The sequence below is a fragment of the Patella vulgata genome, chromosome 5 (assembly GCF_932274485.2).
Source record: "Patella vulgata chromosome 5, xgPatVulg1.2, whole genome shotgun sequence".
In the NCBI taxonomy this organism is placed as follows: domain Eukaryota; kingdom Metazoa; phylum Mollusca; class Gastropoda; family Patellidae; genus Patella; species Patella vulgata.
In genome coordinates, this window is record NC_065883.2 from 12,407,914 (window position 1) to 12,430,129 (window position 22,216).

Below are 22,216 nucleotides of genomic sequence, written 5' to 3' on the forward strand. Positions count from 1 at the left end.
TGACTGCTTATTGAACAGCCGTTTTCATAAATTCACTCTCATTGAAATGTTACTTTAGTTTTGAAGAAATTATTGTTGAATATCGCTAAATCGGAGATACCCGGATGTGTAAATAAAGTTAGAGTTATTTTCCATTGCAAGCTTCAGAATTCGTCTGTACAGTTCACTATTTCTGTACGTGTGCCTCAGTAATAGAGTACCCGGTACAATAAATAGCACACATGGATGACAAAACGCTTGTTGATTTTCCCGGCAAAGCTAAAAGTACTGTGTGGAAACACTTTGGATTTTATCCAGTCTTGTTGACGACCGTGAAAATAAGTTTGTTTTTCGATACTATCGATTATCGACCGACATTTCATTGCCGATTATCGATAGTAAAAATCACTATCGATACCCAGCCCTAAACACATTAAACAGAACCCAGTTTTTATGGGAAATCGATCACTGGTTTTATTTTAAAGGCAGTGATGGATTTCACATAAAAATTGGGTTCTGTTTAATTGTACGTAATGTTACAAGGATTATTATATATAGAGGAATTGTGTATTTACCTTGTCTCAAAATTTCAGCTCAAAATATTTAGTCGTTTGGACGTGAATTTCAAAACCTCTTATCCGGACACATAACCCTTATAAAATTTTGGGTCAGTTTTTTCGTTGGGTGACCTGATAATCTTTTGCTGTTTCTTTAAATTTAGAGGTCTAAGCAATGAATGACCCATGTGCTGTACTTAATAACGAAAGTCTGGTTTTATCCAGACACTGTATAATACAGCTTGGGACACCGGTCTCCATTTCCAGATGAAGACTGACGGGTTTAAGTTGTTTGAAAACGTATCACGTATATTAAGTTAGTTGCTCGGCCCTAAGGTAGAGGATTAAGCAGTTTTATTCTCCAAAATATAATCGAGATTGGCCCTTTAAAATGAACATATTAAATCCCAGACATTTTTTTTCTTTGCAGGTAGCAGAAGGAAAGGAAAGAGACAGCTTAGCTTTAAATCGTGTCAGCCAATCAGTACTCATGACATTGACTGGTTTTGTAGACTGGGTTAACATGTCTCATGTTGTGGAGAATAATGGTAGACTATTACAGTTATTGTGTTTATTACTGGATGATAGTTCTTTACAACTTCATGCTGCAGAATGTTTGTTACTTGTAGTTAGTAGAAAGGTATTATGATAGATTTACTACACTAGATATCATCTTTACTTGTTGAGTGACCCGTGTAGCGAAAATTTTCCCTACAGAAAGTTGAACTCGACACAGCGAATGTGCACGCTTTAGTGGCTTGTCTCGAAGTGATTTCTGGCTACTTATGCAGTGCAATAACACTCAGCATAAGAGTCTATAAATAGCCATCGCACATGAAATTCTCTATACATCTATCAACTATTACAGCCGTAAAAATTCTATTGTTGACGATTCTTAATAGCAGTAAAATTTAGCTTCTTGGTTATTACAGCAGCTTTAGAAATTACGTTTGTTTTATTTTTTAAATTGCTTCATCATTAACTACCGTTAGGAGCGGCGTCTTTTGTTTTAAAACAAATGATATCTCTGAAACACTCGGGTTAGGCAAGAACATGATACTAGCAGTAGTTTCATTTTACTTTTACAAGGTTCTTAAAACAATTGTTGAGTTGCCTAATGTGCGTGTTTCTAAATTTGTTTTGTGGAAAAGTAGTCTTGATTATCCCGGCCTGTCAATCAGACGGAGAATGGTCGGTAGACTGGTTTCGCAAGACTAATTTCAAAACAAGAGCATGTAACCTTTTTTTTACTCAAAAGTGCCTGGATGTTATCGTTGACACTCGTAACCATCTTTCAGTGTATTATTTATAGATGGTTAAATGGTCATAGCTTATTAAGTACAACATGACCGTTTATTTAGTGACAATAAATAGGCGAAACTGATTTAAGGCTGGTATATATATAAATATTGTTGTGTAATTGTCAAGATATTTTTTTATGGTGGGGCACCCTATTACTTGGTTAAAGTTTGATTTGGAATGAACATTAAATTGAAGCTGCTGATCAAGGTCAGCTTATTAAAAAGATTAATTTTGATATTTTTTATCTTATCAAATGAAATATTTTTTGTACATACTTTATAATTCTTAATCATTTACTAAAATTATAAGTTTAAATTCTGATCATAATTGGATTGACGTATTTACAGGGAAAGTTAGAAGATAGAAAACCAATTTTAATCCTGTTTAGTGAAGGTGCCATGTCTACCATTCTTACTGCAGCAATGTGGGTATAACATAAAATATTTAAACTGTCTGCTATGTTACTAATTTTCCAGATGTCTGGACAAGTTGAAGGGAATTATTAATTACAATTTTCGTTATATTGCTGCTTTATGGATTGGATTGGGTTGCTGAGTGGTCCTCAAATCATAAAGAGAAAGATAGGGAAATGGGGTTTAATGTCCACTCAACTCAGACTAGGTCACTTTGGGAATAACATTTGGTTCAAGTGTATATCAATAATTTGCTTGCATGTAGGGGTCTTTAGCAGTGGAAGAAAACCGGAGGACCCAGGGAAAACCCACAAGGTTGCACAGACGACTATACTCCTTGTTATATACAAGCAGGGAAATCATGCCATATGACTCAATAACAGACCTTATGATGCAGTAGCTATATGTTAACCACACAACTGTGTGAAGACTAGATTGAATGTTTTATTTTATAGAGCTGCAGAGAAAGCGTCTCTAGATGAGTATTATTATCTCTTCTTAAAACGATTATGTCAAGTTCTCACAGAAATTGGTAAACAACTAGTTGCATTATGGGTAAATAGAATTTATTATAAATACTTTTAATCAAAACTTTATTTGAAAAATTTTAAGTTTAATGAAAGGAAAGAAATGAAATTGGGTTTGACATCTTACTTTTCTGCACTTAGGCTAATGCAGACAGGCATTTCAGTGTTTAATGAGGGAGTTATAATGATGTCTATGAAGACTGTAGTTGATCAGATCAGTTCACAAAGCATTCTCAGACTGAAGTTAAGAAATTACTCGAAATTGTTCGTCTTATTTTAACTAAAATATAGCCCCTTATAAAATTTTTGTTGCTTTCATGTATCAAATACATCAATAAGAAACTATGTGCACATTTTTGTGTTTCTAGATCAAAGATACTTCTCATAAACATGATTAAAGTTGAGTAAATTCTTAACTTATTTCTGAGAATGCTTTGTGAACTCGGGACCCGGTGTTTATTTCAGGGCTTCAAACACAATAATGATGAAATGAGCAAGTACAATCTACAGGGGAGGTAGTAGTAGGACGTCACTTTCTATACTATTGCGCGTGTAGTATAATGCGTAACAAGTGGCAAAACTGGGCAAAACTGCCTAATTGTATTTGAATTTTTATATATTATGGGATCTTTCTGAACGGGACCTTGTTTTTTTTCCGTACCATCTGAAGGACCAAACTCTTGCCAGGCTCTCTTTCTGCTGAAAGGAAAAGATGCTGACCAATACACATAAGGTATATTTCTGTGATATATTTGTTGAGATGTACATGTGTAAGTTCAAATGATTATTCTGGTATATTAATATATTTTAGGGAACAGATCCTGAAGTAGGGGTTCCTCCTAATTTCTCCACATATTTAGAAGCTTTATTAGCTTTTACTGTACATAAAAGTCAGGTGAGTGTTGCAATGATAGAGATCTTTATCAGGACCATGTTTCTTGAAATCTTAACTAAAGATAAAATCCAAATTTTAGTAGATACTTCAATTTTGATTGGCTAAGCACTAAAATCAAGCTAATATTATCCAATCAAATTACTAAAATTTGGATTTTATCTTAATTAAAATTTCGTAGCCGTGAAGTTAGTTATCCGTTAGTTATTTAGTTATACATTATTAAGATTTACGTCACAATTCTACGGTCCATAATGCCATAAGAGATGATCTAAAACCAATAAATGTGAGATATATGCAGTTGATAATTATATATTTATCTTCATATCAAGTTATTGTATACTATTCAAAAAAAGTAGGGGATATTTGATTTTGGGGGCATAATACTAAAATATGCAAATGACTACGAAAAAAGTCACTATAAAACCTAACAGAAGAAACATTTCCAGTTACATGTGACGCCCAAACGCACCAATAGCTACCGCATGGAATGCAGGTGATGCTTGGGATCATCATGGGGGTCCAACCCAAGATTTGCACGACTCTGACTTTGAATGTTACAGTCATTGTGGCATTGAATTCCAGGGTGGAAACATCAGTTTAATTGTTTTAGTAACCAGAAAACAAATTTTGATATGCGTCGGCTTACCCAAAATGAAAGGTTACGTGCCCTTGGCATGCTACAGATCGGCACAACACAGGCGGTTGTGGCGCGGACGATGAATGTTTCTCAGTCTGTCATAAGCAGGCTATGGTCCAGATACCGTGATACACAATCTGTACAGGACAGACCACGCTCAGGTCGACCAAGGGCGACAACTCAAGCCCAGGATTGATTTATCCGTACCTTGGCCTTTTAGAAATCGTGTCATCACAGCAAATCAGATCAGCGCTCGTCTTCAAACAGACACTGGTGTGAGAGTGAGTGGCCAGACGATTCGGAATCGACTGCATAGGGGTCACCTTCGCGCCCGACGTCCTCGCGTGATCCCTTGTTTGAGAGATCATCACATTCAGGCAAGACGTCGTTGGTGTAGGGATCGTCAACACTGGGATAATCGACGCTGGAGCAATGTGATGTTTTCAGATGAGTCAAGGTTCACTGTTGATTTTTTGGACAGACATCTGGGACATGCTTGGACAGAGGTTACGTCAACGTCAACAACGTCCTGCCAATGTCCAAGAACTTGCTGCTGCGTTGCAACAGGAATGGGACAGTCTGGACCAAAATGACCTTAGACGTCTCATTAGGAGTATGCCACGTCGGATCAATGCTTGTTTGGCAAACAGAGGAGGATTTACCCGTTACTGACTTGGTTGTGATGCTGTGGTAACTTTGCTGTTTGACCCCGGGTATCATTTTACCCTTATAATGGTCAGTCTGTGCCTTACTTAGTCTAACGATCATTTGGAATAAATCGATGAATGTGAACTTTATTTCATTTTGTCATTTGTTTCTTCGTCAGTTTCATTAGGTGACTTTAATAACACTTAAAAATCAAATATCCCCTACTTTTTTTGAATAGTATATTACAACTCATAATTATCCAGGTCAGTGTGTTTTCTATAGAGCACGTGGTAATTACGTGTCGGCCACTGGAATGGTTTTTCCACGGCCAATTCAGCTATTTCGATTATTTAAGTAGCCAAAAGGGAATATTTAATTAATAAATAATTATCATAAGCCTTACTAATATTTCATTTGTAAGTCCAATATATAATTTTTTGTGTACCCCAGTGCTGACAAAGTGGTATAGACACGTGAATTCACAATACCCTACCATGAATAAAAAACATGAAATATGAATTTACTTTGCAAAGTGGAAGCCCTGGTTCAAAGCATTGTGTTAATGAGATGTTCAACTCCATTTCAGATGTTAGGAAGTTTTACTCAGACCCTATGGGCATTATTTTTACGTCATGAACATATCTCAAAAGATGAAACTCTAGTGTCCTTTATACCTCGTGTTGTGACGGCTGCTACACAGTCATTGTTAAAGGTGAGCAATTTATATACTCTTCTGAAATTTACCTGCTGAGTCTCAGTTTAAGCATACATTGTGTAAGAGCTAAATCTGCATATTGCTGGTCTTTCTTTGGGCCTGAAATGTTATATAAGCTATTAATTAGACAGTTATTAAGACGAAAAGACCTTAATCAACTCTCGATGCCATCTTATGTGTCAGATTTTCACTGGATTTGAATCAGATTTGCTGCTCAACGCTCATTGATGATTCAATCCAAAAATAGATAATTGAGACTATGTTTTTTTATCTTATCGACTTCAGTAATGATGACCGAGGCTAGGCTTAAAATTTAAATGATAATATCTTGGTTCAGAGTGGAGCAATTTGACTGAAATTTTCAGCATATTCCCTTTACATTATCTAGTTTTTAACTATTATAATGAGAATTGCCAGCTCTTTATAAAATCTTCAATAATGCCCCTTCAAGTAACGATGTATCATTATCGTAATTATTATTTCACATTTGTCAATTGAATATATTTGACAGAAGAATTTAGTTATAGAAATGTTATGTATTATTTATTTTTTTATTGACAGGTTGGATATCCTAGTCAGAATAATTATCCAAGTTGTGCCTACAGTAAATTAGATTTTGATAGTGATGAAGAATTTAATATGTTCTTTCCAAGTAAGTTTTTAACACAGGTAGATACTGTACTTTAAAAGTTAATGTAAGTCTCTGAAAATTTGCAAATCGAACACAAAAATATGAAGACATATGAGAGGGCTTACACAAGGCTAATTGGGGCCTGATTAACATAACTATTTGAAATTGTTTTGTAAATTTTGCCAAAGGGTAATAAAACGCCAATGGTAAACTGTACAATTCTATGGCTTACTGGAAAACAACAACAAACCAAAAGTGGGATGTCGTCATTGTGCATTCGTTACAAAGAAAGTTGACTGACAACTGGATATTGGTATTTCTTTGCAAATGTGAGGGTTGGACGGTCTAGTGGTTTAACGCATGCACAGAAAATCATAAGGTCTGTCATTAAGTCAACTGACGTGTTTCTCTGGGCCTTCAGTTTCGTCCCACTGCTAAAGACTCCTACACACAAGGGAATTCTTGAAATAAAATTGAACAGTATTTTAGTGCCAAAATGACCTCTCTCTCTCTCTCTCTCTCTCTCTCTCTCTCTCTCTCCCTCTCTCTCTCTCAGTTGCTTAGGATAAGAATATAAGATATTCCAGACAGATTTAACCTGTATTATTCAAGGTATTATATAGATCATTTCTAAGTTATGAAAATTTGCCAGATAAAAACTATTTTTTTATGCCATAGTTTAATAAAAAGATCAACATTATTTTTAATTGTACAGGATATAGGGCAGAGGTAGCTGATACAGTGAGATTAGCAACATTATTACAACCTAAATTAACCTTTAGTATAGCTTATGATTGGTTAAAAACTCAACTACAAAAACCTCTTGATATTGGTGAAGGTAAGACAGAGAAAACAATATGATATGATACATATCCCAAATGTTCCCATATCCATGTTTTGTTGTTTGGTGGAGGCGAATGTAATTTCAGTGAAGCACATGTTTCCTCCTTGTCACATGAACTACAGGGGGACATAACTCCACATAAAAGTTGAGTAGCGGAAGAAAATGGATGGTTAAATAAATCTGTACCATGTTTACCAAACCACAGTACGGAATTTAAAGTACGGTGAACCGAACCATGGCATGTATACCGCGGTATACCGCCTGATGGTATATTGTTGCAACCCTAGTGTTGAGTGATTAATTAGCCTGTTTGTTACTCAACACTGCTATCAATTGTCTTTACACTAAAAAATAAAATTGACTGTGATATCACTAAAGAAGAGGTCAGGACACTGAAAATAAAATCTTTCTGGGTTTTGTTTTTTTTTCAGTTGGAGTAGAGAAGGGAATCTGTAATCTAAGTTCACCATCTTTTTTGGAGTGGGATGCTTTAGGTGTATTTTTAGAGAGTGTTATGTTACGATTGATGGCGTCTACAAACGATAAACCTGATACAACGGAAGGAATAGAATTATTACAGAGAGTCTTAGTTTATCAAACTCAGGTATATTCACATATTTTTGGGATGAAATGAAATGAATTGGGATTTAATTTCTCTTTTCTGCATCTACTGGGTTAATGAAGCTATGAGTTCACCATGCAGTGTGCTATTAGGGAATTTTGCCACTACTGTTGACTTCATTTATATTTTTTAGGGTCCATTGATACAATCACGTCATATATTTCAGCTTATGTTTTTGTATATTTTAGGATCCGTTAATACTGTCCTGTCTCTTGTCGTGTATATCAGCTCTATTTCCTCTATTGTTGTATACACCAGAAACTATTCCAGTTGTATTAGACAAGGTAATACACTAGTAATATTCCAGTCTGATTAAAACACAGATCCTATTTCGTTTCATTTTTTATAGTTCAAAATTTCGTTTTACTTGTCTTTACTACACTGGGATTTGGAAGAGTTGTTATATAAAGAGCGTTCTAGTTGATGTAAGGAATTAGCCAATGAAACGGTCTGTTACGATGAGTTCTTGGCGTGCTCTGCACGGAACTGTGGGTAAACCACTAGAAACGTCAATGCTGATTGATTAATCAAAGCCGCTTGTATGACACCTGACGCAACCTTCCTTTACAACTGGTCAGATCTTCATATAGTGTAGGCCATCGAAAGTATAAAAAATTGAAACGAAATATAGATCTGTATTTTAATCAGATTGGTAATATTCAAAGTACATGTTGAAAGAAAACTAGTTGAAAAAGCATCTCATTGGTATGTTGTCTTAGGTGTATATTAGTCTCAATAGGACCTATGTCTATACTGTCATTCATAAGAGAAAGAGAGAAAAATGGGGTTTAGCGTCCACTTGACATAAACTAGCTCATTTCGGGACTAACAAATGACTCACCTTTATTTCAATAAAAGATGCCCTGTGAATGTTACAAAAATGTAAAATAATTTAAAGATACTATGTTCTAATACGCTGCAAGCTAGATAACTATTCACTTGATTACTTGGTTTACTTGATTAGCACAACTTGTGATAAAGAGTCACAATATTTTCAATAAGTTACAATTCTATTTGATTGAAAATAAACTTAAAAATGGTGATATTTATTTCATTTCAGATTTTTGGTGCAGTGATATTCAATCTACCCGGTCAAACTAAAGGTACCAGAAGTCGTGCTGTTAAAAATGTCCGTCAACATGCGTGTTCAATAGTGGTTAAAATCTGTAAACAGTATCCTGCTCTTATATTTGTAAGTGCACTCATTGATATGGAATTGAAATGAGGTTTAACATCCTACTTTTCTGCACCAACCAGGCCCTGGGTTCACAAAGCATACTCAGACCTAAGTTAAGAATTGACTCAACTTTCATTTACTGTTTATGAGAAATATCTGGGATCCAGAAACACAATGCTTTGCACATAGTTTCTTATTGATGTATTTGATACATTAAAACAACAAAAGCTTTATAAAGGGCTATATTTTAGTAAAAATTAGGTGAACAATTTTGAGTAAATTCTTAACTGAAGTCTGAGAATGCTTTGTAAACTTGGGGCCAGGCTAATGAAGATAATTAATTAATATATTGCTTATATATATGTAAGTACACTTATTCATATGGAATTGAAATGAAGTTTTAACGTCCTACTTTTATCCACCAACCAGGCTAATGAAGATATTTAGCCCCTTTAAACAGTACACTGCTCTGATATTTAATAGTAAATACAAGGTGTGCCGCACTGCTGCACTACACTCAAGCAAAATTGAAAAGACAAACATGCGGACAAGACACAGACTACACAGACATTGCAAGCAATAAACAACAAATTTGGCAGATGATGGAAATGAAATGAAATGGGGTTTAACATCCTACTTTTCTGCACCAAGCAAGTTCATAAGGACGATTTGCTCATCTAGATAATTCAGAAGATTAATAATGACGATGATTTGAACATATTTTATTACTTTAAAGTAAACGGATTGGACAAAAGTTACTAAAACTTACAAAGGAGTCCTCTCCATGATGATGATGATGATGATGATGATGATGTGTTTCATTTGATTTTCCTTTCAGCCAGCGTTTGATAGCCTATACAGTCATATTAAATTAATAAGCAACGATCCAGAACAACTTTCACAGATGGAGAAAACTATTCTAGTTGAAGCTATTATGTTAATTAGGTAAGTTATACGTTAAATGCGAGTGTAGTATTACAATCACCAAGATACTTGTGTAACAGTAAATGGATGTGTTGTCAGTAAGTGAGTAAATTTTTTTATGTGGAGCACCTTACCTCACTGAAGGAAGTAGCTACCCAGAACTTTTGGTTATTGTACAGAAGTATAAAGTTCTTCATCATAAAACTTAAGAGAAAATTTTGAACATTATAAAAAACATAACAGCACCAGCACTTTGTTGTTAAGAGTTCAGGTACTGTTTTAATTCATCAACTGTACTGACATGCCTTGAGTAAAATGAATTGAAATGAATGGACAGTGTAGACATCATTGATATTTATTTTCTAAAATAACTTTTCAGCAATCAATTCAACGATTTTGAGAAGCAATCAGCATTTATTAAAGAAATCCTTTCACCGGTCCACGAACTTTGGACATCAAAAGAATTTACTCAGTAAGTAACATGTTTTTCAATCTATCATGTCATCTCAATACTTTTTTTTTAAAAATGACACAGCACCCCATCTTTAAAGGTTGGGTAATTTGCATAATTATTGCATATCATGCAAATTTCTAATTTTCATTATAACGTTATTTATCAAGTAGGGATGTTGGACGAAACGAAATATAGTTCTGGGCCCTTATTCACGAAAACTTAAACTAAGATACAATCGAAATTTTAAGAAATACTGCAATTCGATTGGCTGACCAGTAAAATCAATTTGCATATATCCAATTTGCATATTGGTCAGCCAATCGAATTGCAGTATTTCTTAAAATTTCGATTGTATCTTAGTTTAAGTTTTCGTGAATAAGGGCCCAGTATTTTAATCAGATTGCTAAAGGGACATTATATAACTGCATTCTATAGAATTGTGTCATGTCCTATGTGGGGGGTTGGATGGCTGAATGGTTAGCACGTGCGCGCTGTATCATAAAGTCTGTCATTGAGTCAACTGGCGGGGTTTCGATTCCCCGGTTGTACGTGACAAGAAGAAGGGTCGTCTGTCCATCCTCGTGGGTTTTCTCCGGGTCCTTCGGTTTCCTCCCACTGCTAAAGACCCCTACGCGCAAGCGAATTATGGAAATAAAATTGAACCATGTGTTAGTCCCGAGATGACCTAGTTTGTGTTGAGTGTACGTTAAAACCCATTTCTCTCTCTCACTCCCTGTCCTTTGTATTTCCGGTTCTATTGCAAAATACCAATAAAATGATTTGATAGTTTAAGTCAGATATGAAATGAATGGTCAGATGCCAAAGATAATAGAGTAAATGTCATGTATGATGTAATTTATTATTTCAGGGCATTTTTAGCACCAGATATATTTATGTCATATGTGGGTTTGGATCAAGCTGCTGTAGAACCAAGTTCAGCTGATACTTGTGGTATTAATAGATCTCATGTAAGTTGGCATATATACGGTAGTATTTTATTTGAAGACGCATTATACGAGAGCTAAATTTTACTTTTGTCAGGCGTTATAAAATGTTATACGAATCATTGAGTTCTTGCATATTTTTGTAGTTTATAGTTTAGTTATTGTATTCATACAATGTTGGGTGGGTTTTTTTTTTGTATTTTGTAGATCAGTTATTGTATACACACGATGTTGGGTGTTTTAAAAAGAAGTAAATGGCCAGATGATTTACAGGTGAGTCTTGTAAGCTATTTGTATGGCAAAGATTCGTTAAATTCCCTTGTAATTTCACTTTTAACTGTTTGAATTTAAACTGCTTGTGATAAAGTAAAACAAAACTCTCACCCTTTAGATTTAAGATTTATAAAAATTTAATAGATTAAAATAAATTTGAAGTATATTACTGTTTCTTATATTCCAATTTCATGGTCTTGCTGGAAGATTCTACAAAAATATTTGACAACCAGAGGAATGTGACTCAAGGGAGTAGAATCTTCTTCATAAAACTTGAAATACCATTTTATTCCCTGTTTGTTGTTTCCAAGTTATGTATCTTTAAACCACTTTAAGAAAATGTTTATCATTATAAAGTCACATGTTTTGTATTAGAATACAGATTAGTGTGATATAAATAACAATTAACAACCTCAATTATTTTATGTTGTATGCTCTGATGCACCAAAAACAAAAAATCTTGATTTTGTCTTTCATATCCAATTTTAAAAGAATCTACTGGTAAGATGAATATGCATAAATGACTGTTAGTGATATCATGTCATGCAACGTTCAATTACTGCTCGAACAGTAGCAGTTACTTTATTTCATAATGAATTAGTTGAAATATATATACCATTTGTTTAAATATATTCCATTGATATAAACATATACCATTGGTTTAAAAATATGCCTTTTGTTTAAACATATACCATTGGTTTAAACATATACCATTTGTTTAAATGTATACCAATGGTTTAAACATATACCATTTGGAGTCCAGAAAAGAGGGCTAAAAAGGCCGAAGGAGAAAGAGCATTTCAAATTCTAATCAGAGTTTTTGCTAGGTAACTTGTAGATGTTATAATTAATCTTCTAAATTTTGTTCGATGATAATAATATTGTTTGTTTATATTCCTAAGGCTTGTCAAAGAGGAGGTTTTGTGATTGGAACGTCAAATGTAACAGGAAGTCCTATATTAAGAAATCCAGCTACATCTCATATTTTAGCCTTGCTAAATAATCTTATCACGTTGTTAAAGTAAGTAAAGAGGACTTCAGTTCAAAGCTACTTATCATGATCTACAGCATTGTGAAATGAATATCAGTCCAAATAATGTTCACTTCTGTTCAGCGTTTACAAAGATATGATGAATTAAAAGTTTAGCAATATTTAGCATCCTCTGTAGACGACATCAGCAAGCCAGCGTCATCAATAGTATAAAATATTTCAATGGACCAATTGAACTGAACTCCTCCCCATCCAGCTGATCTCTACCACAAAACCGGAATGCCTCCCCATCACACCTCCCCATCTGACCTAAACTCCTCCCTATCCAGTCTGAACATCTTCCCATCTGGCCTGAACTGCTCTCCATCCAGCCTGAACACCTCCCCATCTGGCCTGAACATCTCCCCACCTGAACTGAACTCCTCCCCATCGGACCTGAACACCTCTCCATCTGACCTGAATTCCTCCCCATCCAGTCTGAACACCTCCCCATCCATCCTGAACACCTCCCCATCCATCCTGAACACCTCTCCATCCAGCCTGAACACCTCTCCAACCGGCCTGATCTCCTTCACAAATCCGGAACTCCTCCCCATTCATCCTGAACTACTCACCATCCGACCTGAACTCCTCCCCATCCATCCTGAACACCTCCCCAACGATCCTGAACTCCTCCCCAATCCTCATCCGACCTGAACTCCTCCCCAACCATCCTGAAGTCCTCATCTGGCCTGACAATAGATGACTCCCATGTTTTATTTATTTAGAACACAAAATGGTTTATGGTTACCAGATTATTTAAGACTTCGACATCCAGATTTTGAAAAGGCGTATGATTTACTGGAAGTCGATAAGCTGGCCATCTTAGGTAAAAATGGTACATATGTTTAACTTATTTTTTCTTTTTACAATCTTCATTGTATTAGGAAAATTACAGTATTCCATCAAATAAGAGAATGTGTCATATAATACTCAAGCTAAAAAAAAACCCACTGGTTAGTTTGTAGTTATTGTACAGTTATTGGGATTTCCCCCCCCCCCCCTCTTAAAGTGATCCTAACGCATTTGATTGGTTGATATGACCTATGATAACTGTCATTTTAAGATAAATGTCATTTGATTGGAAGATATGACCCATGTTAACTGTCGTTTGATTGAATGATATGACCTATGTTAACTATCATTTTATTGGATGATATGAGTTTTAATATGACCCATGATAAATGTCGTTTGATTGGAAGATATGACCTATGTTAACTGTCATTTTATTGGATGATATTATGATCATTGATTGAACAACAAGACTTTTGAGAACTGTCTTATTTGATTGAATACTGTATACAGTTAAATAGTAAATATAATATATCCTTTCTAGTACTGTTAAAATAAATCTTGGAATCAAATATTGATTGTCGTAGATAATTATAAATTACTTAATGCATTACAAGCCTGTCAGGAAGAAATTTATATTGAGTTGGCTATATTATAAGGAGCCAAAATGTTATTCCCGGGACAATTTTTAAAATAATAAACACATACACATATTTGCAAATAATTGCAGCCATCTTGGAATTGTGACGTCATATAAAAAAGCAAAGTCTGTCAATTGATACGCAATTGTCCAAGTTTCATCCCCGGTTGTACGTGACGAGGAGTAGGGTCGTCTGTCCAAGCTCCTCCGGTTTCCTCCCACTGCTAAAGACTCCTACGCACAAGCGAATATTGAAATAAAATTGAACCATGTGTTAGTCTCAAAATGACCTAGTTTGTGTCGAATGGATGATAAACATCATCTCTCTCTCTCTCTCTCCCTACCTCCATCCCTCCCTTTCCATGTTTCATGTTGATGGTACTTGAATTGGTAGAGCCACAAGCTTTTTTTTGAACATCACACAACAAAATCTTACGCGTCTTTTGGTATATTTGAATGACTAATTAATATTAATGATTTATTCAAGGCATACCTCCACCATGTATAGATAATACAGATTCTACAACATGTAAACAACCATTAGCTAGAGTTAAAAGTTTTCTTGGTATGATTCATGATAACAGGTAAATATCTATACTAATATTTGTCACTGTCTGGTCAAAATTTCCCTCATAGTATACTGCATGTTTTACGCCTTTCTTCATTAGCCTGGATGGAGCAAAAAAAAAACCACATGGAATTATGTTATTGTTTGTCTTTCTGTCTCTACAGGGTTGGTGGGTACACTAGGGCAATCCCGAATCTGAAATTTGGTGTTTAGGGGTAGCTCGCACCGGGGAGTAACATATGAAAGAAATGAAATGGGGTTTAACGTCCTACTGTTCTGCTCCGAACTGAGTTAATTAAGACGGGTATACACCATACAGTGTGCTATGAGGGAAATTTTGCCCAGGCAGTGACATTATGGCCTACTCTTATATATCAAATTCCAACTGTCAAGGGATCTTTTACATGCAACGCCATATATACACGGGTCCTTGGTTTTTCAGGCCCTCCATTCTGCACCAATGACAAGGGAAAATTCCGCCGGAAAATCCCGATGAACTTTCTCGGCCAATGCAGGGATCGAACGCAGGATCTCCAGGTTAGCGAGCCAGCGTCTTACCCACTCAGGCACCGTGGCTCCCGAGTAACATAAGCCTGGTGGCGATGGACTACCACTTCTGGTTTCAGAGTTATGCTACTTCTGGTTCATGTCTATACCCGTGCCACGTCGGGTCAATCACTAGTTATTAATATTATATTGCAAAAGTTGTCTGCCTTAGTGGCTCAGTGACTAAGGTGCTAGCTAGCTAACCTGAAGGTCCTGGGTTCAATCTCAGTGTTGGCCGAGAAGTTCCTCAGGATTTTCCGGTGTGATTTCCCCTTGTCATTGGGGCAGGACAGAGAACCTGGCAAAAAAAACCCCAACTGAGGTCCTATGCAGCATTGGTGTGCATGTATAAGAAACCTTGACAGTTGGAATTCAAAATAAGTGTAGACCGTAGCGTCACTGACTTGGCAAAATTTCCCTCATAGTATACTGCATGTTGTACGTCTGTCTTCTTTAGTCTGGATGGAGTCAAAAAAGTAGGACATTAAACCCCACAGAATTATGTTATTGTCTTGCCCAGGCTCCATTTTTAACCAGAAGGCTTGGACCTGCCACCTGCTATTATTGTTTGTATAGCTATGATGTAAATATTTGGTGTGCTGTGTGATTGTTCATATATCTAGGGGTGTCTTGATCTTGATTTAAATAATATATTTTGTACTGACTTGGTCAAGGGGAATTCCCTTTGGTTCACTCTGTAGAGTTCTATGGATTCAATGCCTGTAGTCGCTGGTTCTATTCCCGACAGGAGCATCCTGTCACTCAAGCTTGTTATATAATTAATACTGGATGTTTTTATCATTTCAGTTATCATATATTAGGTAATGCTGGTCAATGCCTAGGTTATGAGTTTTATTCAGCATCAAATATCATCACATTTCTACAAGACAGTGTATTCTCTTATCAGGAATTTATACCAGATTATAGATTACGTCCAGTTATTCATATCCTTTTCATAAAAATAATTCAGCAACACAAATACTTAACTGAAGATTATGTTGTTCCTTTTAAATCTAGAAAATAAATTTCCATGATGCTGGCAGTTCTGTAGACTGAATATCCAGCCTCTGGGTTTTCTCAGGTCCTCCGGTTTCCTCCCACTGCTAAAGACCCCTATGTGTAATCGAATTATTGAAATAAAATTGAACCATATGTTAATCCCAAAATGACCTAGTTTGTGTCGAGGGACCTTTAACCCCATCTCTCTCTCTCTCTCTCTCTCTCTCTCTCTCTGGAGGAGATAACAAAAAAAATCCTGAATTTCAAAAGGATTCTTTCTAATGGTATGTTTGTACAAGTTATAATCCTTGACATGAGTAAGTGTCTTTATGAAACCGTTTATATTAAACTGTCCTAAAGATTGTTACACATCAGCAGCTCTACCATTACTCATCAAATTATGTCCTTATATGTTACAGGTTAGTTCTTGTATATTATGTATAATATGTTACAGGTTAGTTCTTGTATTATGTATAATATTAGGGTGACCCACGCACCTACAGAAATACAGTCAACCGCTGATAGTTCGAGACTACCACTGAAGCGTGCACATTCGCCGTGTCGAGGCCAACTTTCTGACAGTATGATACTATAAATAGCCATGGCACGTGCAATTCTCTACAAATCTATCAACTATTACAGCCGTAAAAAAATTATTGTTGACGATTTTGAATAGCAGTAAAATTAAGCTTCTTGTTTATTACAGCAGATTTAGAAATTACGTTCGTTTCATTTTTTAAATCGCTTTATCATTAACTGTACCGTTAAGAGCGGCATCTTTTGGTTTAGTACAAATAATATCTCAGAAACACTCGGGTTAGACAGGAACATGATACTAGCAGTAGTTTCATTTTACTTTTACAAGCTTCTTAAAACAATTGTTGAGCTAGCTAACATGCTCATTTCTAAATTCAATTTCTTGTTCTAGCTTTCTGTTATGTTTCGTAAAAAAGTAGTCTTGATTATTCCGACCTGTCAATCAGCCCTAGAATGGTCGATAGACTGGTTAAGCGAGACTAATTTCAAAACAAGGGCACGTAACCTATCTTTTACTCAAAAGTGTCTGGATGTTATGGACGACACATGGAACCAGTTTTCAGTCTATTATTTATAGATGATTAATGGTCATAGCTTATTAAGTACAACATGATGGTTTATTTAGTGACTATAATTGTGTGAAACTGATTTGAGGCTTGGCATATATATAAATATTGTGGCGAAATTGTCGAGATATATGGAGATATTTATTTATGGTGGGTCACCCTAATAATATGTTACAGGTTAGTTCTTGTATTATGTTATATGTAACAGGTTAGTTCTTGTATTATGTTATATGTTACAGGTTAGTTCTTGTATTATGTTACATGTTACAGGTTAGTTCTTTATTATGTTATATGTTACAGGTTAGAGTAATAATTTGTAACACATACGTATGTAAAATGGCTACCAATATATTTGGGTGAAGAGTATTCTCAAGATAAACTTCACCTTAATATATTGGTAGACAAACCCACTCAAAAAATACTTCCAATGGGATGTTACAAATAATAAACAATAAATCAAATGAATGTAGTCTGAGTGTCTGTCATAAATGTCCACATTTCAGGGCCTGTAGTTACTATATAGTAAGCGCAGGAGAACAGAACCACATGTAAACCAACAGAACACAAGAAGTCAAATCAGCGCAAAAAATAAATCACCGAGGGATGTTACGAATAATAAACAATAAAAGTACTATCAAATCAAGTGCATGCATCATAGGGGTGGGAAGGGGATAGGTTGGGTGCATTCATAAGCATCCAATGCACTGTACTGATGCAGTGATACAGGCTGTACACAAAATAAAAACAAACTTACAAGAAGTTCTGAATTGATATCACAGGTTGAAATTTTTATTCTTTATCATTCATATTGACATTTGTCACTATACCACTTACTGTTATAATAATTCTTTTTTTTTTTCAGAGATTATCAGGAAAATGGCAGATTATTAATTCTAGGTTTCAAATAGGGTAAATATTATCTTCATAATTTCTAAACAGTTCTTCAGGACGTCTGTGGATTTATCACAGTCAACCGTAATAGTTCAATAATTATTCATTTACCATATATTATGTGAACCAGAATTTCTAAATAGGTGTATTTAAAGAAATTGTTTCTGCATCAGAAATCCGCTCTTAACACAGGCTGTTAAATTGTCTTGTTCGATTTTTGTGGGGGGTCGGATGGCTGAATGGTTAGCACGTGCGCGCTTTATCATAAAGTCTGTCAATGAGTCAACTGGCGTGGTTTCGATTCTCAGGTTGTACGTAACAAGGAGTAGGGTCGCCTGTCCAACCTCCTGGGTTTTCTCCGAGCCCTCCGGTTTCCTCCCACTGCTAAAGACTCCTACGCGCAAGCAAATTATGGAAATAAAATTGAACGATATGTTAGTCCCGAAATGACCTAGTTTGTGTCGAGTGGACGTTAAACCATATTTTTCTCTCTCTCTCTATTTTTGTGGTACGTTTTGTCCATAACATAGCCCAGTCATTAACTTTAGTTATCTCACACCACATAAATTAAAGTTTTCTTAAATATTGTGTCTGGAGCATATTTCACTAACTCAAGATGTTTTTATGAGACTTTGCACTATCATCAACCAATAGTACTAGTTGTGCTGTTTGCTAATTAGAAATTTCACGAATTTAAGTGTACTATCAAATGGATGCATGGTTTCTGAATTGTTGTTATTGCTTGTCTATATATAATTGCTCTACACATTTGTTACAGTACTTGCTTGAAAACGTTGAGAGAATACTCTTCGAAACGTCGCCCAAATAAATCAGTAATTGTTCTTCCATAAGTATGTGTTATAGTTTATTGCTCTATCCAGTTACTAAATGCCTCTAAAAGATCATCAAATGGATTAAAAGGAAATAAAATTGAGTTTAATGTTGCACTGTTCTGTAGCAACCTGGGCTAATGAATTGAATAATTATATGTACACTATTATGTTTTATTTAGAATTGAGCATGATGATGATAATCCTGAATCTCAAGAAGTTTTAGAAGATCAGTTGACACGACAGTTAACCAGAGAATATATTGAATTATTAGGTAAATACAGAAAAACTTAATCACGTTAGAGGTCCACTCAAAACAAACTAGGTCATTTTGGTAAAAACATACCAGCAATTTTTATTACTATAACAATATTGCATTGTGGAGTAACCTCCCTTTAACTGTTTTTGTTGTGAAGTACCCGGATACGTCATGATGACATGTGAGAGAATTCAAAATGGCAGTTGTCAACTTGTTACTCGTCTTGTTTGCCAACAATATAATACTGATCTGGACAAGAGGTAACGAAACAATTACAATAATTAACTTCGTCATAGTTGTGAGGAAACCAGTGGAAACCCAGAAGGTTGTCTCATCGGTTCCTGGTTCTTTCCAGATGTTGGCTGCGAAAGCTCCTAGCGAATGCCCCCAGAGTTCTTAATCCATTTTGAAATGGTGGCCAGAATTGGGTCAAATGAGTTCCCGGTAGGAAATAGGTTAATTATAAGCTTTAACCAAAATAATTCTTGGTAATTTGTTATGGAGAATGTTGTAGGCTATTCTAATGTATGTGATTACCACAAAAATAGCGACAAACAGGTACATGTTTTGAAATTTTCCATATTTAATTCACGTACCGGCTTGAAGTTCACGTCAGTAATATTCTTGAATAAATTAATGTCTTCGTTTATTCGATGAAACATTTGTGTTTCATCAGTCGATGGTCTAAAATATTAGCATTTTTCAACTATTGCCAGTATCAGAAAATGTAGTAGCCAAAATCATCTGATACGGCACCGTGTTATTTCTTCATAACACAATTTGTAGTTTTTTGTCCACCGCGTAATTACTAGTCACATAACTTGCAAAAGTTTCTATTTTTTCATCGATGATAAACAGACGGCACAATGATTATGTGACAATCATAATTGATATTGCTTTAAAATAAAATTCTGTATGACTATATGATATAGCCTTCAATAATAATGACAATATTTTTAAAATTAAACGTCTTGTCAGCATGTGTATAAAATAAAAAATCATAACAGTAAGCTCTATTTAAAACTGGTTTATTGACCAATATGTCACATCTCTTAAAAAAATCTACTCTGAATTAACCCAGTTTGTGCTAAATGGACATTAAACACCATATCTAGCTACTTCTCTATGTAAACGTTGTTTATGTGTTCTTTAATCCCTTGGAATTAACCTTTTTGTAGCCTTTAGTCAGTCAGAAATATTGGTCCAACTTAATCTTAACCTCTTGTCTGTTTTAGCATATGGTTTAACAAAGAAATCTCATTCCGATGCCCAGACAGATGATATAGGAATGGAGGACACAGAAATAACAAAACCCACTCCACATAAAGAAGATAGTTTAAGTGAACTCGGACATTTATGTATGAAAACAGATGTAGGTTTCATTATCAAAGAAGATGATATCTATCACTCTCTGTAAATATTGGGGGTCACGGTGGCTAAGTGGGTAAGACGCTGGCTCGCTAGCCTGGAGGTCAGGTATTCGATCCCTGCATTGGCCAAGAAAGTTCATCCAGATTTTCCGTCGTGGTTCCCCCTTGTCAGTGATGCAGGACGGAGGGCCTGACAATGACAGCTGTCTAGTCGTTCGGATGGGACGAAAAACCGAGGTCCCGTGTACACATTGGCTTGCACATAAAAGATCCCTTGACAGTTGGAATTCGATATATGAGTAGGCCGTGTGCCGCTGTCCGGGCAAAATTTCCATCATAGCACACTGTAAGGCATACACCTGTCTTCATTACCCCAGTTCGGAGCAGAACAGTAGGACGTTAAACTCCATTTCATTTCATTTCTGTAAATATTGAGTTAGGTGAAATGTAACCGTTAATGGTGTGACAGAGCTCACACACTGCTCACAAACTGATTGATTCAGACAGCAGTGATCTGTATTTAAATGAAAAAAATCATACATGTCTGTCTGTTATTGTGCTTACTTCAGGTATTGGTGTTATTCTGTACTGTTTGAATATTATTTCATTCTATGTTAGGTATTATTTCCATCTTTGTTATTTTGCATATTTCAGATGTTATCTCTTTGTATATTAATTCCCCTCTGTATGTTTTAAGTGTTATTTCTGTCTATGTTTAATTACATATTTAAAGTGTTAAAGATACATTCCCGATTACAAACTTTGTGATTTGATGATATATTTGAGCTAAAAACATATTCAAAGTAACAAATCCATCAAAGATTTGCTTCAATTCCCTCTCAAAACTTTGTATTCGCCGGGGATACCTAATAGCTATAAGTAAGCGGTTGTTAGACGCAATGTCTGTCAACTTAGCTTCATTGTGGGAGGGTCCATTTTTTCAGAATGTATTTATCATTACTTACTGTACATTTACCATACATATTGAGGCCTAAGTAAATTCTTGATTATTTCTGTCAACTTCTTTTTCCGCCGTTTATTTACAGAGTCTTTTGTACGTTGACATCCCTCAGTTTTCCAAAAACTGCCTAACCATTTGATCAAGAAATAACAAGCTGGCACACAATGAGCAGGCAGATAACAGTCGGGTTGCCATTTAGTGATACCCTGAATATTTTGCACAGTGCTTGCCCCATGGGCATTTTTCGGGCAATTCAGTATTTTTCTAGTAAGATTGGGTATCTATTCCATATACATGTATACCAAATTTGACATACTTTTATTGGAAAGAACCACCCGATAAATACTTTTCTGGGAAAGTATCTTTAAATCAGTCCATGTTATCAAGTATATGTCAAGTGTTATTTCCATCTATGTATTTCAGGTGTTATTTCCATCTATTATTTTCTATATTCAGGCATTATTTCCATCTATGTTATTCTGTATATTTAATGGACTATCTTGGAATGATACAATGGTGTGTCAGAGATGTTTTAGTTTATGTTGGCCAATGGTCAAACAGGTTGGTCATTATAACATTATTAATATTCTTTACAGTCTTTTAGTAGCTGAATAGAGTAATAGTCTATAACACATACTTAAGGAAAACAGATCTTATATCTTTGGGCAATGTTTCGAAGAATACT

General features: G+C 35.3%; 1 protein-coding gene across 7 annotated transcripts in view; it reads left to right on the forward strand.

Annotated features, from left to right (window-relative positions):
* LOC126822218 (exportin-5) overlaps window positions 1–22,216 on the forward strand; it is a 33,148-nt gene that overhangs the window by 5,435 nt on the left and 5,497 nt on the right. The window contains exons 6-28 of one of the 7 annotated variants that reach the window (XM_050550971.2): window positions 967–1,176; window positions 2,186–2,262; window positions 2,707–2,806; window positions 3,590–3,673; window positions 5,545–5,670; window positions 6,235–6,325; window positions 7,020–7,142; window positions 7,580–7,752; window positions 7,959–8,054; window positions 8,831–8,962; window positions 9,786–9,892; window positions 10,251–10,343; window positions 11,194–11,293; window positions 11,477–11,542; window positions 12,445–12,563; window positions 13,301–13,410; window positions 14,492–14,588; window positions 15,926–16,062; window positions 16,439–16,536; window positions 18,083–18,129; window positions 19,124–19,215; window positions 20,436–20,572; window positions 21,988–22,092. In XM_050550971.2, coding sequence (XP_050406928.1) covers window positions 967–1,176; window positions 2,186–2,262; window positions 2,707–2,806; window positions 3,590–3,673; window positions 5,545–5,670; window positions 6,235–6,325; window positions 7,020–7,142; window positions 7,580–7,752; window positions 7,959–8,054; window positions 8,831–8,962; window positions 9,786–9,892; window positions 10,251–10,343; window positions 11,194–11,293; window positions 11,477–11,542; window positions 12,445–12,563; window positions 13,301–13,410; window positions 14,492–14,588; window positions 15,926–16,062; window positions 16,439–16,536; window positions 18,083–18,129; window positions 19,124–19,215; window positions 20,436–20,572; window positions 21,988–22,092 — 2,520 coding nt within the window. Of the gene's footprint in view, window positions 1–966; window positions 1,177–2,185; window positions 2,263–2,706; window positions 2,807–3,589; window positions 3,674–5,544; window positions 5,671–6,234; window positions 6,326–7,019; window positions 7,143–7,579; window positions 7,753–7,958; window positions 8,055–8,830; window positions 8,963–9,785; window positions 9,893–10,250; window positions 10,344–11,193; window positions 11,294–11,476; window positions 11,543–11,711; window positions 12,370–12,390; window positions 12,564–12,592; window positions 13,411–14,491; window positions 14,589–15,925; window positions 16,063–16,438; window positions 16,537–18,082; window positions 18,130–19,123; window positions 19,216–20,435; window positions 20,573–21,987; window positions 22,093–22,216 lie in introns of those variants that run through there. The other 6 variants (XM_050550972.2, XM_056101213.1, XM_056101212.1 and 3 more) reach the window with 6 other exon arrangements.